Raw genomic sequence first — 17,680 nt, 5'->3', positions numbered from 1 at the left:
GCTGGGTTAGGAAAGCCTCTTCATACAAATCGTACACAGAAACTTACTTACTTGCTTTTACTTCAGAACAGATGGTCCACTCAGGCCCTGGTTTTCTGTGGCTTGGCCACAGCAAGAAAAAATCCAGCAAACACTGAAAGTAAGTAAAAGCTGTTATAGAACAGTCAGGTATGAGGCACTATATAAAGTGACAGGTACACAACAGAACGGTACGTAATGGTTAAAGAATAAAGCAGCACAAAAAAGACTGTACAGATCGTAATATTTATCAACAAAAGCTCTCAGGGAAAGAACTTTTTCACTTCATGATCTATTCAAAGAGCATATTTTTTAAAGAAAGAAATTACAGAACAGAAATAACTTCTAACGATGAAAGTCCTGTACTGGCATATTTAAGCTTAATCTTTTCCGAGAGGCTCCCCTCCAATGACTATTAAGAATACAGTAAAGGAGCTCATGAATGTCCTTTACGACACCTGCATTAAGCCTAGTAATACTGAGGGGGTTAGACTGGCCTTTGCAAAGCAAAGCTGGCAGGTTTCTGGATTTTGTAGGCTCTGGCGCTCAGCGGGAAGGAAGGTCTTTGTCCCCTTGCAAGACTAATAAAACCTAAAACCTTCTCATTGATAGGGCTGAAAAGTGGGGTAGGGGAGAGAAGAGAAAAAGAGATGAGAAATCAACATTATTAATACTGATTCCTTTTATTCTGTGCTTTGCTTCTATATAGAGAACTTTCAAATTAATTCTTATAAATTATAGTAGCTTTCTGATGAAATTAAAAACTTCAGCAGGGGTCACTGGTCAAATTAGAATGATCCTGAGATCACTGTATGCCCACACGTGCAGCCAGCCCGACCTGGGGGCTGGCCTGCAGCCACAGGGGCGCACATGGTGAGGAGGGAGGCGGGGCTAGGACGGGCTGATCACCTTCACTCCTTTTTCAGCTCATTGCTGTTCTCCCCACTGGGCTTGAACAGGGCAATCTGCTGGCCATCCTTGAGCTCTAAGAAGACCTCCTGAAGGTTCCACCTGAGAGAAACCAAAAGTATAGTCTCTAATCAACGAAACACTGAGGCAAAAGACAGACATGGTTTAAAAGGAAAAAAGCAGTTGTTAGGAATGTCTTAAGTTTTTTAAACACTATTTTATGTTAGCAGTATGTTAACGTTTTAACCTTCTGTTCCAGGCTCACATTATTTAACCAGCAACACCGTCAAGGCAAGCTTTACCAATGAATGGCTGGCACCAGGGAAGAGGAGCAGCCTGCTCCTCCCCGTTTCCTAATCCCCTCGACCTCCAGCTCCGGGCTGGAAGCCGGCCAGCTCCTCCACTAATCCCAGGCTCAGGGGGCAGCGAGTCCAGGGGAGCCAGGCAGGGGCTGCCTGCTCCTTTTGTCCTTGAGAATTAAAACACATCCTGGCTAAACAGCAAACATCTCTGAGAGAGGCTTCCCGTGGGGGAAGTGAGTGAGTGTAGCTACTGGCAACCAGACAAGAAAAGCCAATTAATGGGGTAGAGAGCTTATTTAAAGAATGTGACGAATAATTCTGGAACAGGACCCCATGCCTTTATTCATTTGTAATGACGGAGGCAGCGGTGTTGGAAGCTGCGACATAGCAGCAAGTTACGGCAGACCTAGACCACTACAACTGTCAAGTTCTTCAAATTCACTAGCGTGCACTGGATAAAATGTCTGGACTGAGCTTCAGAGCCCAAGTAGCGGCATGCTGTCCGAGCTGTGAAACTTCTCAAGCTTTGAAAAACTAATTCTTACTGCCACAATCATGTAACTAAAATCGAAAACGGAAATCGTTTCCATCAGAAGGTTCTCCTCCTGCTGCCTGATTCCCACCCACTTTCCCATCATACCTCTTAAAGGGGGCATCTCTGGATGAGGTGACATAGACATAGCCCTCTGACTTGGGTCCAGAGACAGGAATCTTCAACTGGGGGTATAAAATGAGAGAGGTAAGTGTATATATAGTGCTGTCCTCTCAAGAGATAACCTATGAAATCCAGTGATTATCCACAGAACCTGGTTGTTTTCAAACTTGAGCCTAGCTGGAGAATTCACCTTATTTTCCATCTGGCTCCCTTCAAATGCCCTGCCCCTCTCTGGATGGCCTGGTGAGGTCAATGGCAGTGCTCCTATCTGGCAAGGAGACCTTATGTGCCAAACTCAATGTTCTGAGTACTTGCAATGATTATTTTTTAAATCCACGGTTAAAAAAGAACTACCGATATATGCAACAACATGGATAAAGGTCAAAAACACGTAGAGTGAAAGAGCCTTACCCAAGAGTATATAATGCGTGATTCCATGTCTTAGACCAAACTAGGTTGGGAAAAAAATGTCAGAAAGTGCCTGTGCTGGAGCTGTGGGGATGTGAGAGGACCACTGGGAAAAGCATGAGGCAGCTCTCAGGTGAGGGAGCAGTCTACATGTAGGTAGCGGCTTGAGTTGCACAGGTGGATGCATTTGTTAAAATTCATCAGGACAGTTAGTTAGATGTGCACCTTTCACAGAACGTAAATTTTACCTCAAAAAATATATATTAAGCTCTAGTTAATGATATATATGGCTTATGTATTTAAAGGTGAAATGCATGGATATTTGAAAATAATAAGATAGATAGGTTTCAAGAATAAGGTGGAGCTAGACAAACAGGTATGGGATGAAAGCACACTGAGCAAAGTATTAGTTACAGAATCCAGGTGGCAGATATATGGGTGCCACAGCATAAATGCTTTGATATTTTCTGCATGTTTGAAACTTTCATAATAAAATAGAAAAACAAAAAAAGTCCACTGTTTAATAAAAGGGGGAACTCTTTCTAGCAGATTGGTCCATACTCTGACCTGGACCATAAAGCAGTTCTAAGAGGAGAGCTGACAGCAAAACACACCCTCCTCAAGAAGTAAAAATCTCAATCTAACCTACCGTCTAAAGGAGTCAGAAAAAGAACAAAGTCAGCAGAAGGAAGGAAATAATAAAGACCAGAGAGGAAATAAATAGGTCAAAAAAACAAACAAAATCAACAAACCTCTAGCCAGGCTCACCAAGAAATAGAGAGGACCCAGATAAAATAAGAAATGAAAGAGGAGGGATAACAACAGTTATCACAGAGATACAGAATCCTAAGGGAATACTATGAACAGTTACATGCCAACAAACTGGACAACACAGAAGAAACGGACGAGTTTCTAGAAGCATACAGCCTGCCAAGACCGAATCAAGAAGAAACATAATTTGAACAGACTGATCACTGCAAAAATCCCCTGCAAACGAAGTCCAGGACCAGATGGCTTCACTGGGGAATTCTACCAAACATACAAAGTATTCTAAAAAAAACTGAAGAGGAGGGAACACCTCCAAATTCATTCTATGAGGTCACCAGCACCTAAAACCAAATAAAGACACTACCAAAAAAAGATAATTACAAGCCAATATCTCTGATGAATGTAGATGCAAAAAAAACCTCAACAAAATATTAGCAAACTAAATCCAACAATACATAAAAAGGATCATACACCATGATCAAGCTGGATTCATTCCAGGGTCACAAGGATGGTTGAACGTACACAAATCAATCAAATGTGATACACCACATTAACAAAAAACACATGATCACCACAATAGATGCAGAAAAAGCAGCTGATAAAAATTCAACAACCATTCATGATAAAACCTTTCACCAAAGTAGGTATAGAGGGAACATATCTCAACATAATGAAGACCACTTATGACAAACCCACAGCCAGCATAATACTCAACAGTAAAAAGCTGAAAGCCTTCCTGCTGAATTCAGGAACAAGACAAGGCTGCTCACTCACCACTTCTATTCAACATAGTGTTACCGCAAGTCTTCGCCACAGCAATCAGACACACACACACAAAAGAAAAAGTATGTAGACTGGACGGAAAGAGGTAAAACTGTCACTATTTGCAGATGACCTGATACTCTACATAGAGAACCTAAAACCACCACACAAAAACTATTAGGAGTAATAAATGAATTCAGCAAGGTAGCAGGATACAAGGTTAATTTGTAGACATCTGTTGCATTTCTTTACACTATTAATGAAATATCAGAAAGAGAAAGTAAAACAGTCCCATTTAAAATCGCTTCAAAAAACATAAAATACTCTAGGAATAAACTTAACCAAGGGGGTGAAACATCTATATGCTGACAACTATAAAATACTGATAAAGGAAACTGAAGAGGAGTCAAAGAAATGGAAAAATATCCCGCACTCTTGGATTGGAAAAATATTGTTAAAATGACCACACTACCCCAAGCAATCTACAGGTTTCGTGCAACCCCTATCAAATTACCCATGACATTTTTCACAAAACTGGAATCATCCTAACATTTATATGGAACCACAAAAGACCCAGAATTGCCAAGGCAACCCTGAGAAAAATGAACAAAGCTGGAGGCGTAACACTTCCAGACTTCAGGCCATACTACAAAGCCTCAAAACACCATGGTATTGGCACCAAAAGAAAAAGGTAAATCAGTGTAACAGAATAGAGAGCCCAGAAATAAACTCACACACCTATGGTCAATTAATCTACAACAAAGGAGGCAAGAATATACTACAGAGAAAAGACAGTCTCTTCAACAAGTGGTGCTGGGAAAGCTGGACAGCTACATATAAATAAATGATATTAGAGCATTCCCTCACACTATATACAAAAATAAAATCAAAATGATTTAAAGACCTAAATATAAGACATGATACCATAAAGTACCTAGAGGAGAACATAGGCAAAACATTCCTTGACATAAATTGTAGCAATATTTTCTTAGATCAGTCTCCCAAGGCAAAAGAAATAAAAGCAAAAATAAACAAATGGGACCTAATCAAACTTAAAAGCCTGTACACAGCAAAGGAAACCATCAACAAAACAAAAGGATAACCTACGGAATGGGAGAAAATATTTGCAAACGATGCAACCGACGAGGGGTTAATACCCAAAATATACAAACAGCTCATACAACTCAATAGCAAAAAAACGAACAACCCAATCAAAAAATGAGCAGAAGACCTATATAGACATTTTTCCAAAGACCTACAGGTGGCCAACAAGCATATGAAAAGATGCTCAAAATTGCTAATTATTAGAGAAATACAAATCAAAACCACAATGAGGTATCACACCAGTCAGAATGCTATCATCAAAAAATCTACAAATAAATGCTAGAAAGGGTATGGAGAAAAACGAACTCTTCTACACTGTTGGTGGGAATGTAAATTGGTGCAGCCACTATGGAGAACAGTGTGGAGGTTCCTTAAAAAACTAAAAATAGAGCTACCATATGATCCAGCAATACCACTCCTGGGTAATATATATGGAAAAAACAAAAACTGTAATTCAAACAGATACATGCAGCCCAATATTCATAGCAGCACTATTTATAATAGCCAAGACATGGAAACAACTCAAGGGCCCATCAGTAGACAACTGGCTTAAGAAGATGTATGTATGTATACACACACACACAACACACACAATGGACTATTACTCAGCTATGAAAAAGAATGAAATATTTCCATTTGCAGCAACATGGATGGACCTAGAGAATATTATGCTTAGTGAAATAAGTCATACAGAGAAAGACAAACACTATACAATATCACTTATATGAGGAATCTAAAAAATAATAAAAATGAATTTATTTACTCACAGACATAGAAAACAAATTTATGGTTACCAAAGGGGAAGGGGTAAATTAGGAGGATGGGATTAACAGATACATACTACTATATATAAAATAGACAAGCAACAAGGATTTACTGTATAGCACAAGGAACTATATTCAATATCTTGTAATAACCTATAATGTAATATAATCTGCAGGAACAAACAACTGAATCATTATATATCAATTAAATTTTTTTTAAAAATCATCAATTATCCTTATCAGAATACTTGAGCACGAACTGCTTTTGTAGTTAGGGGGAAAATATCTCTAATAAAACTATTTCCATTAAAAATAATAAAAACTGGGCTTCCCTGGTGGCGCAGTGGTTGAGAGTCCGCCTGCCGATGCAGGGGACACGGGTTCGTGCCCTGGTCTGGGAAGATCCCACATGCCGTGGAGCGGCTGGGCCCATGAGCCATGGCTGCTGAGCCTGCGCGTCCGGAGCCTGTGCTCCGCCACGGGAGAGGCCGCAACAGTGAGAGGCCCGCGTACCGCAAAAAAAAATAATAATAAAAACAACAACAAAAAATAAACTAGGTCAGATCAGCTCACTCTTGTCCTCCAAATATTTCAGGGCTTCTGCTTGTCACAATTAAGTGCACACACCTCACAAGACGATGTCACAGCCCTCTGGTTGCCTCAGCCCGTTCTCCCTGCCCACACCCTCCCTGGGCAGCTGCACCTCTGCTGAGGACACACTGGCAGGGAGCACAGCGATGTGCCTTCGTGTACAAGCTGCTCGGCGTGGCCTTCCCTGTCATCACAACAACCTCCCAGGCCACTAACCTCTCTCCCTCCTAGGCCTCTACTAAGGCATTTGCTTCACCCTGTCTTATGCTGGAATTTTAAACTATAAACTCCCTGAAAGCCTTCTGCATCTCTGTATTCCCCACACAACTGAGAATCATTCCTCCAACTCAAAACATATTAAACAGAAGAAAAAAACCCTTCTTATATTCAGTTGAGTTTTATCAGTTGAACTATAAAAGAAGATAAGATACAGCTGAAAAAATGGACTGGCATTCCATGGAAGCAATGTAAATAAGCTTTAAAACTAGAGTTTAGGTGTATTTCAAGTTCAAAGCTGAAATACTGGCAAACCGCCAATGATCATTTCTCTACAACCTCCCGTTCAAGATGGCGACCTGAGCACAAACAGGGCTTTCCGTGCCACATCAATTCCCCAGAAAGGAAAAAATCTATATGAAAATAAATTAATCCATAAGGCTTTTTTAAACGGTGCTGGGTACCACCTAGCGGCAGTTGTACGTAGCAGATTTCCCCATCCCACATCTTTCTCCAGCTTCCTCCGAGGCTCCTTCCGGAGGATGGCAGCCCCTCCTCAGCTCAGGAGGCACCCGGCCTGCAGTTCGCAGGGGGAGCACGTTACCTTTGCATCAGCAATGTCCACAAAGTTGTACTTGTCGGTGAGTCGGAGATAGTGAACGTTGAGAGGAGTGCCCAGAGCTTCCAGGGCCTCAGGGTGGCTGTGCAGATGCTCCAACGCCAACTGGTAGTAGGAAGCCCTGGAAAAAGTTTCTAAGTGGGAAAGAAAAAGGTTACTTTTTTTTTTTTTAATTGAACTTGGTCAGGTATACTCCCCCTAGAAAGTGAGATGATGTAATTCATGTACAACATGGAAACAGAAACGTGAAATTTATGGGTGGAATTATCATTAGGGACCATCTACCCTGAACTGTCCATTTTAGAGACACCAAAACATAGGAAGTCGGCACCTGCAGCGATGTGGCAGATGACCTTGAGCAAGGTACTGGACCCTTCTGTGCCTCAATTTCTTCACCTCTTATTTCCTCACCTCATTCGTTGCCTCTCTTCATCTAAGGGGTCTGATCAGATCGTCTCCAACTTTTCTTTCAGTTCTAAGTCCTCTGGTTCCATGACTTGCTCAAAGTGGTACAGCTAATCCGAGGCAGAGCTGGGGCCAGAACCTACCACTAAACGCTAACTTGTCAAGGTTATAGATGTATGCCAACATTTCATGCAGATAAAGCTTACAAACTGCTCTCAGCCTCAGGTATCCTTGGCCCAAAGGCTACTAGGAACTCCAGGAAGCACCTCCCTGAAAATGCAAGGTGGGACAAGCCGCCCCAAGGAGAGAGCGAAGGACAGTGAGCTTCCCAAGTAAGGTTTTGTGTTTGGCAACAAGACAGACTTCCCTCTTAGGCCCAGCCACAGTAATGGACTGGAAAGGCGGCTTGAGCCTGCAGAGGCCAAGGAGAATGCCCCTCCAGTGCCGCTTCCCAGGAGAGGGGATGCTGCAGGCATGAACGGGGTACCAGCCCTGAGGAGAAGCAGAGGCTGGGTCCAGACAGTTCATCTTCACTGAGCGATTTCTCAGCATCCCACAAGTTGTGAGATTAATGTTTACAACAGCCTCGCATACAGGCACTAATATTACCCCTCGTCACATGGATAACTGAGGCCCAGGAAGAAGCCAGACCCCCCCCCCCCCGCCCCGCATAAGGCCACACAGCTAGTCTAGAGCCGGAGTTGGCTGCAGAGCCCACTGGACTATAGCTGTCAGCCGACCCCAGCCTCCTAAAGGGGAAGGGCTGCCAGGCCCCTGACCCGAAAGTGTACTCATTCCCGTCAGGCCCTGCCTCCGTCCCTCTGGCAGAGGGGAGGGGCTGCTGAGTTGTTCTGGTCTGAATTATCCCTGGGAATGCTCCTCTCCGGCCGCCACCAGACTCACAGGCCTCTGGGCCCGCCCTGAAGGAAGGTGGGGAAGAGCGGGGCGGAGGGGCTGGGGCCGCGGGTGATCCTCACATCATGGCAGGAAGTAACAGGCTGCGGAGTCAGGGTGAGAAGCCAAGCTGGGCGGGCATAAAAGATCTTCAAAGAAAGTCAGTCTGGAGAAAACTACTGCTGCTGCTTCGCAACCAGCAGCGTGGAAATGCCCTTCAATGCCTCGGCTGCTCACAAGAAGGCCGCTCACAATAATCGCGGCCTGTCTTTACAAATTCAAATGTGGGTGCAGAGGGCTGGAAGCTGCATCTGCCAGGATTTTGCCAGCCTGGACACTGCTTTTATTTTCTGCTCTTCCCAGAGTCCGCTGCGCAAGGTCCCGTCCTCCAGTAAATCAACAGCAGAGAATCGCAAGGCAAACAGGCCGAGGACACTTGAGAAAGAGCCAGTTCTCCACACCTGTGAACCATCTGGTGTCCCCCTCCCTCTGTTCTTTCTCTGATCTCAGAAATCTTGATGGATCTACTGAGTGTGCACTGGAGTGAAAGCCCATCTTGCTTTTCTGAGGCTTCTTATGCAAATGGGTCCTATTCCTTTGATTTGTTCTTGTGGCTCCTGGGAAAACTGGGATTACAGGATAAGAAGGAAGCTATAGCCAATGGAATGGCTTACTGGCTTCTAAAAATAGTCCTTTCCTCCTTTCTCTAACCTGCTGAAAGCATCTGAAGTATTTCCTTTGATGGAGGAACGGGGAGAGACAACTAGGAGGCGGCCCTGCCTCGGGCGCTTCATCGGATACTTACTCTGTATCAGGTAGTACAAAAGGGCGCAGCCCCCGCTAGCCGCCACGCCAGTAAAAAAGAGCTGTTTCCCCAGAGGCACTGACATCCTGCTTCCTACAGACTGAAAAACAAAAGATGTGAATTTATGGTTAGATTCAGGTTCATGCCAAGCGCCGCTGCCTGGATTGGACCCCACAGGGAAAGGAAAGCTAAGGAGGAAGCCAGCAAGGAGGCGAGGCCGCCTTCCCTTTCAGAAGGCCAGGGCCGGTTCTGGAGCCCAGGCCAAAGTGCCCTCCCAAGGGTGGCCCGCATCCAGGACCCAGGCCACGGGGGCAAGGGCTGAGCACAGAGCCGGCATTCAGCCCTGCTGTCCTGAGGGACAGAACACAGCCTGTGTGCCAAGTCCCGCACAGCCAGGAAGTACAACCACTTTGTCTCACGCCGTCTGGTAAACAGGAAGCTTATCCTTTTGTTGCAATAGCTGGGCTTGTAAGCCTCCGAATGGGCCAGGGTGGTCTCTGGCTGCTTTCTTTCATATTCTGAAAAACGTCCCCCCCGCCCCGGATGAGGACACGGTGGTCCTGACTTTCAGGCTTAATGAAGAGATGGACAGGAAGGAGACAGCTCAGCAAATTCAGGGCACCTAGCCCAGCCGGCCTGAACTCCCATCCCCTGAAGGCCAAGTGGGACTAGAAGCAGCACGTGGGTCTCGAGGGCACCAATTATTCTCCTTCCTGGTGGCCTTTTAACCACCGCTCACACCCAGGCCTTTCTGGAAAGTGTCTGATACCTGGCCATAAAGCAGAGGAGGACACAGTTCAAAGGCGCGCACGGCCAAGACAAATCACATAAACGAGCAGCCCCTGAGAAGTGCCGACAGGCAGCTTCAACCCGGCTCCAGCTAACTGCACTACGCGGGCCAAGCCTGGAGGGATCTTCCGATTTTTCAAGAGGCCTTTTATGGAAAACTGCCTGAATTCTAAATGTTGACAGCCAATTAAAAAAAGAAAAGACCTAACAGAATACGCCTGTGAGTCAGGTTCTCTGTGGGTTTCCAGTTGGCTCTGACCACACAGGCTGCATCGGGGCATCCTCCCCCTATAAGGTAATTCCTCTGCCCTCTGTGCTGACATTTCTCAAAAAAATTAAAAAAAAAGATTTGGGGCAGAGATGGAAACTCCAGGTTTACATAAAGGAAAAGATAAACCGTAAGTATGTATGTCCCCGTTTGCATATTTAACCTTAGATTGTCTGTGCTTCTCTAGAAAACAAAGCCTTGGATGTGACCTAAAGGGGTGCGCAGTGCAGAACTAGGGATGCTGCTAATGCCTCCACCGGCTGATCGGAGTCCAGGTAAACACATTCTCACCATCTGCTTCTCCACTTTCCAGAATACAGAGAGCAAGAACACGCCTGTCATTTCTGACACCTGAAGGTGAGTGAATCCTGAAGGGAAGAAGGCCTGTTGGAGAAAGTTCCTCATGTGGATACTCTTTCTGGGAACTGATCATTAAACACACCCTCTGACAGGGCTAAAGTTGACCAGTTCTACACAGAAATATCATCAAATCCAGGGTTTAGATACATCGAATTAAAGAGGGTGAAGTTTCAGATCATCCCTGTATTATTTACTTATATACTGTTTTGTTCAACTAAGAAAAAGGTGCCTAACCCCCAAATCAATGTTCTCCAGCTGCTGTGGAAGTTTCGGCTGTGCTGCAGACTAGGTAAGAGTATTTCTCAAAGTTGAGGGTCAAGTCAATTGCAGGGATGTGATCTGGGAAGAGCCATTCAGTCTCATAAGAAAAAAGAGCAGAGCATCTCTAAAGAATGCATTAGTCAGATCTTGCTTAACCTGAAGGAGAGCTCAACAGGGTGGGGCAGCGAGCAGGAGTTCCGCACGGCAGCAGCTGCAAAGCGAGCATGAGACACGAGGGAAAAGTCATCCTACACGGTTCAGCGATGAGCCACCCCATCCCCTCACGTGGCCTTGCAGCCACAGGTCAGCACTGAAGACCAGGCGAACCCACAACTATCTGGGGAGCGACGTTCATCTACTGTCTAACCTGAGCACACCCCAGAGGCTTCCGATGGGGAACTTGGCCCCAGAACAGCCATTACCTTTTGCCACTTCGTAGCCCAGCTTCCTTGAAAATCATCAAAGTAAAGTTGCCCTGCAATCAGACAAAAACTTTACATTAAAATCACTTTTTCAGGGACTTGCCTGGCGGCCCAGTGGTTAGGACTCCGCACTCTCACTGCTGAGGGGCCTGGGTTCAATCCCTGGTCGGGGAACTAAGATCCCACAAGCCGCGCAGTGCAGCCAAAAAATAAATAAATAAAATCACTTTTTCAAACCCAATTCTTTCTGGTTTCTAGTTTTACACAGCCAAGATTTCTTACCGGTCTAAGCTTCAGAGCATGCAAGAAGTTACGTTGAAGTTCTGAAAGGAGCCTTATCTATACAGGGCCCTGGCTGTTCCCTCTGACTCCTCTGCCACATGAAGAAGAAAAAACAACGCTTGCTGGTTTCCTCTCTGTGTACCGTGCACGTTTTGGTGCAGCAACCAGAAAACTGGTGTGGGCGGGAGATGGTGTGGGACCACAGCACATATCATGGGACCAGTCCACAGACACCGACACGAGATGCTATCCATGTAAGCTGTACTCCAGTGGACTAAAACAGCATCTCAGGGTTAAAAAGAAACAACAGTATATTAAGTGCATATGTAGCCATTTATGATACTAATAATAGCTAACGCTCATATCTCTTGCTACTATGTGCCTGGTGGTATTCTAAGCGCTGCACATATAAGGGTTCACTGAATTCTCACAACAACCCCATGAAGTACGAACTACAGTTATCATCCCCATTTTACAGACCAGTAAACTGAGACACAGAAAGGTTAAGTAACACACCCAGATTCACACAAATAAGTGTGTAAGTGGCAGACCTGGGATTCAGACGCAGGCAGTCCAGCTCCAGGGCTGTGCCCTCACCCACCATTACACACTAAGATATCTGTGATTTCAGAGACACTGAGATGTGAAGAAAAAAAAAAAAATGTCTTGGCATTACAATATATCTATAACGTTCAGTGCAAAAGGCCTTGTCAGGTGTGCCTTTCCCTGCTATTTTTCCAGACAAAAGCGTGGCAGGTATTCACACCTTTGCTCTTCCTTTGGCTTATCAGCTAATGGTTGTTGAGGACCTGCCCTGGGTCAGACAGATGGTGCTGGGGATACAGACAATTCACACAAATTCCAACACAGACAAGGCCACGGAGCACAACCGCGCAGTCAGGCACACCCACCCCTACACACACACACACACACACACACGGCACCACTCACAGGGTAAGCGGCCTAGACTCACACACTCATTAAGATGGGTTTCCAGCATTTGGAGGCTGTATAAAGTGCCTTGTTCTAATTTGCACAAAGGCGCCCACGGGCGAGCAGCCCAGTTAGTGTGCCCCCACATGTACACCAAGAGAGGAAGCAGCACCCAGGAAGTGGTCGGCCCTGCCTGGAGGGGATCAGCAAAGGTTTCACAGAGGAAACCGACTCAGCAGAAGGAGGTGAAGGGGTAGGAAGAGGGCTTCAGATTTGCAGAAATGACGAGCAGAGGGAGAACAGAGGGGCAGAAGCGAGAGCCGCAGGAAATGGGTCTAGAAATAGAGGCGGTTACTGCTCAGAAAGGCCCTCTACCCTGCGCTGCTGGGTCTAGAAATAGAGGCAGTTACTGAAAGGCCCTCTACCGTGCGCTGCTGGGTCTGCTCTGCAGGTGAGGAGCTGCAAGTGGGAGGAGAGGGGTGCGGCGCGAGCAGCCAGGTGACTTCTGCGACAACTCAGACCAGCGCAGTAAGGCTGGATCAAGAGGGTGGTTTCTTAAAATATTTAGGACCGTTCTTATGTATTTGCTAATTTGTACACCAACTTCGTCCAAAAAGGATGATGGGGCTAACAAGGACATGCATGTCAGAAGAGAAGTAAATAAATGGATGAGGAAATGAAGACAAATGGAAAATAATTTTAAGAAGAGAAACACAGCTGGGGTAAAGTTAGTGTCCCAAATTACACACTGTCACGCACTAGACATTTCCTCAAGGTGGCCACGGATTTGACACTGAGCTTCCTATCTGCTCAGGAGAAAGGCAGCCTCAGCATCTACAAGGCCCAGAGCATCCACGGAGGAGTACCACACCTGCCAATAACACACCAAGCCTGAGAAAGCTCTCTCCCACACATGTTCAGAACGGGAACCGCTCAAGTGGCTGGCGTTACAAACAGCATCCCCGCTAATAACACACCAAGCCTGAGAAAGACCTCTCCCACACATGTTCAGAACGGGAACCTCTCAAGTGGCTGGCGTTACAAACAGCATCCCCAGATTTTTCTCTTTAAGTTCATAACTTTCAAATGACTATTTTTTTTATAACATTTCATAATGAAAACCACAATCACAGTCCACGAAAAAAACATAAACAGAATTTTACAACTGTCCCAAGCAGTGAGGACTCAGTAGGAAGCTCTGCTGGGCTACCTTGACTCCGTGGAGAGGTAAGGTAGTCGTGATCGACCTGCTCTCCATTTGCCAAAGCGGGGTGAAGGGACTGGGGTGGGAGGCGAGAAAGGGGGCTCAGTCTCTACTCCTGTTTAACCAGCTTCAGCTTACCTGCTCCGTCAGCTAGCTTTTGAATAGAGTGTTCAGCAGGCCCTAATCTCACAGAAAAAATTCTAACAGGTGCTGTAAAACTAGAGATAGACTTTAGGCTACCTCTAAGAATGTGACATTTTAAAACTAAGCTTTTGATAAGAATTGGAAATATTTAAACTTGATGTGAAAATCTGCTAGAAACTTAAATTCAATTAGTCTATTACATAGCCAATTAAGGAAAGAATTTTTTTGCTTTACCGTTAACCAAGCGGAAAGGGTCGCGACCCATTTTGAAAATTAAGGGACTGGTTAGCCACAGGAAGACGGAACAAAGTACAGGCAAGGTCTCTCCAGAAAGCAGTCCTAAGTAGCTCTGCTCTGATATACGAAGGGTGACTTCAGCCTCCAAAGGCCGATGGTCTACAAACTTTTTTCAAAGTACTGAATCCCTTTCTAGAGCCAAAGGACAATCTGTTAGACAGTTGTGGGAGCTGGCACAGGGCAGGAGGGCCCTCCTGGCTGCCTCCCCTCAAGTCCCCGACCAGATGAAGGAGGTCTACAGAATATCACTAGGGCGATGAACAGAAGCTCCCCTGAGGGTTCCAGCCACAGGCAGGATCTGACCTGGGAAGAGTAGAAGCAGTACCGTGGTGCAGTCTCAACCTCTGTGCACATCAGAATCACCTAGGAGCAGCTCAGGGTCACAAAGCTGTTCCACACCAGAGCTATGACATGCATCTGTCTGACACCAGAGGCCCTGGTCTTTCCCCTGAGTGACGAAACACACATTACAGACCACAGATTTCAGAACAATCAGCCTCTCATACAAGTGATACGTGCTGTCCAAAAGCCACTCCAAAAGTTCACAGGTGCCACTGTATCCCCAAGTCATAATTTCAGGGGTCAAGACAGAACAAAGAGACATAAAATCCACTCAGAAGGAGAAGGAGAGAGAGGTCTTCCCTATTTGTTGAATGACACTGCCCTTAAGGACTACACATCCTTCCAGCCTTTATAAAATGAAACCATGACGGGGAGGGAGGGCAGAGGAGGCGAGAGAATCAGGCTTAAGAAAACAGACATGAAAAAATTAAGGCAGTAAGAATTAAAATTAGAGTGAAAGAATAAGGAAGGAATAAAGCCAAAAAGACCAATAGAGGAAAAAACAGAATTTAAGAAGTAGGAATAGCACAAAAGAAATAAAACAGGGCTAAACTTTAAAAGAATGAAATGTATTATATTTGAAATAAGGGAGACAAAAAAGGCTAATAACAAAACCCAAAAGTATAACAGCATGCGAGTAAATGTGATAAAAGATTTTTTAAAAACTAAAAGAACATAAATGTTCTCACCAAAAATAAATAAATAAATGTCAAGGGATGGACTTGTTAACTAACTCATTAGAGGGAATCCTTTCACCGTGTTGATGTTATGTATATCAAATCACCACAGTTGTACACTTTAAATATCTTACAATTTTATTTGTCAATTATACCTCAGTAACAATGAAAAAAAAAAAAAGGTGATTATGTTAAAATGAGGCCAGTAGGGTAGAGCTCTAATCCATTATGACTAGTGTCCTCATATGAAGAGGAAGAGACGCCAGGGATGCAGGTGCACAGAGAAAACCATGGGAAGAACGAGACCACCTGCAAGCCAAGGAGAGAGGCCTCAGAAGAAACCAACCTGCCAACACCCTGGTCTCCAACTCCCAGTCTCCAGAACTGTGAGAAAATAAAGTTCTGTTGTTGAAGCCCCTTCCCCCAAATTAAAAGACTAAGAAGGTAAGCATTTAAAAACTTAAGCATAGAAACATTAGTGCCAGCTTACCAGTTTGGGCTCTGGAGTCTTAGAATAACCAAAGGCTTCTAGAGGAATAATCTGTATTCTGAATTCAGGATAATCCCAGGCAAGCACCCTGGCAGGAGTCAGCTTTCCCCCTTGGTTAAGCTGAGTTAAGAATGTTGAGGGCAGGGGATGGTGGTGGGATGAATTGGGAGATTGGGATTGACATATATACACAAATATGTATAAAATAGATAACTAATAAGAACCTGCTGTATAAAAAATAAATAAAATAAAATTTAAAAAATATAGTTTAAATAAAGGCAGTTAATTGTAAAAAACAAACAAAAAAAAACACCTACAAAGACACACACAATAAAAGACAGAAAGTAGAGCCTACTTTGAACAATAACAATTTACTCAAATCTGGGAGAAATTTCCACTAATTACAGTGTGAATGAAGACAGAGACACACTCCAGTGGTCAACTGCAGCCCCGCCTCTGAAGGGAAAGAGCACAGTTGCCAGGAAGTGCATGGGAAGAGGGTGCAGCAGCCCTTCGCCTCTCTCCACCCCTAGCCCAAAGTTTCTGGGTTTGTAGCAATCAGGAAACAGGCAGCCAGCCCCAGAGTGGGTGAGTCCTGACAGCCATTCTCCCTACCCCATCCAGAAGTTCTTTTTCTATATCCATTCCAAGACTACAATCCTTATCAGTACAACCCCACAGTAAGTAGACACAGGACTGGCAGTGGCAACAATTCACTCCAAGAAATAAAATAATATGGAAAAGAGCATTGATCTAGACACATAATTAGTTACTGAAAGACACTGCCTGTAAGAACCAAGTACAACAGGAATAAAGAGACATCATGCTAAGAAGGAAATGGGAAAAACTCAGATAAGGAGATTTCAAGGAAACCTGAAAATGCAACAGCAGACCTGCCATTAGCATTGGAGAAAAAGAGCAGAATTAACATGGCAGAAAAGCTGAATTCATAATGAGGAAGTTACATTCAAGACGTTTTCCCATAATGTGGAATGAAAGAGCAAAAATAGAGAAAATGACAAATGCCAATTTTATAGAATTAAGATCTACCAAACCTGATCACTGTAATAGCTGTTAAATGGAAGAAGAGACAAAACAAAACTATACTAGAAGAAAACTTGACAGAGTTGAAAAAAGACAAAACTGCATACACACCGTGTTCCAGATCCATTTGCCATCCCTCACTGGCAAAAACTTTACATGAAAAAAAATTAAAAAAAAAAGAAGAATCCAGTGCCCTAAAAAGGTATACCCATAAAGGACAATGAATTCCCAAAGACAATGGAATAGTAACAATAAACTCCTGAGAAGCACAGAATGTGATCCAGAAACACTGTAACCGGGAATTCCCTGGTGGTCCAGTGGTTAGGAGTTGGTGCTTTCACTGCAGAGGACCAGGGTTCGATCCCTGGTCGGGGAACTAAGATCCCTCAAGCCCCCTCCCCAACCCCCCCCCCAAAAAAAAACCCCAAACAACTCTATAACCAATCAAACTGTGTGAAGACAGAGGAAGGCATTATAAATTTGGAAAGAACTCAGGTATTATAATCTACAGAGCCTTCCTGAAACATTAGTTAAGATATACTACATTTCATCAAAAGATAAATCCAGGGCTTCCCTGGTGGCGCAGTAGTTGAGAGTCCGCCTGCCGATGCAGGGGACACGGGTTCGTGCCCCAGTCCGGGAAGATCCCACATGCCGCAGAGCGGCTAGGCCCGTGAGCTGTGGCCGCTGAGCCTGCGCGTCCGGAGCCTGTGCTCCGCAACAGGAGAGGCCACAACAGTGAGAGGCCCGCGTACCGCAAAAAAAAAAAAAAAAAAACCTGAAGGATTTAAACTCTCATATTGTGGTAGGTAGGTTCCCAATTTGTCCCTCAGTGAACCACACCTCCTGGTGTTTACACCCTCTCACATGAACCTGGGCTGGCACTAGGACTCATTTCAGCCAACAGAATGAGGCCAAACTGATGCTGTGGCAGTTCCATGCCTCAG

General features: G+C 44.7%; 1 protein-coding gene across 8 annotated transcripts in view; it reads right to left on the bottom strand.

Moving 5' to 3' along the window:
- COA1 (cytochrome c oxidase assembly factor 1) overlaps positions 1-17,680 on the bottom strand; it is an 85,875-nt gene continuing 68,195 nt past the window's right edge. For 4 of the 8 annotated variants that reach the window (XM_079931829.1, XM_079931830.1, XM_079931831.1 and 1 more), the window contains 5 exons: positions 11,321-11,373; positions 9,221-9,320; positions 7,102-7,250; positions 1,870-1,946; positions 179-1,029 (listed from right to left, as the gene is read on the bottom strand). In XM_079931829.1, coding sequence (XP_079787955.1) covers positions 930-1,029; positions 1,870-1,946; positions 7,102-7,250; positions 9,221-9,305 — 411 coding nt within the window. In that variant the 5' untranslated portion in view covers positions 9,306-9,320; positions 11,321-11,373 and the 3' untranslated portion in view covers positions 179-929. Of the gene's footprint in view, positions 151-178; positions 1,030-1,869; positions 1,947-7,101; positions 7,251-9,220; positions 9,321-11,320; positions 11,374-17,680 lie in introns of those variants that run through there. The other 4 variants (XM_079931833.1, XM_079931826.1, XM_079931827.1 and 1 more) reach the window with 3 other exon arrangements.

This window comes from Stenella coeruleoalba (assembly GCF_951394435.1).
Source record: "Stenella coeruleoalba genome assembly, chromosome: 9".
NCBI classification, from domain to species: Eukaryota; Metazoa; Chordata; class Mammalia; order Artiodactyla; family Delphinidae; genus Stenella; species Stenella coeruleoalba.
The sequence above is the reverse complement of the archived record's forward strand: the minus strand, read 5'-3'. Positions and strand labels throughout refer to the sequence as shown.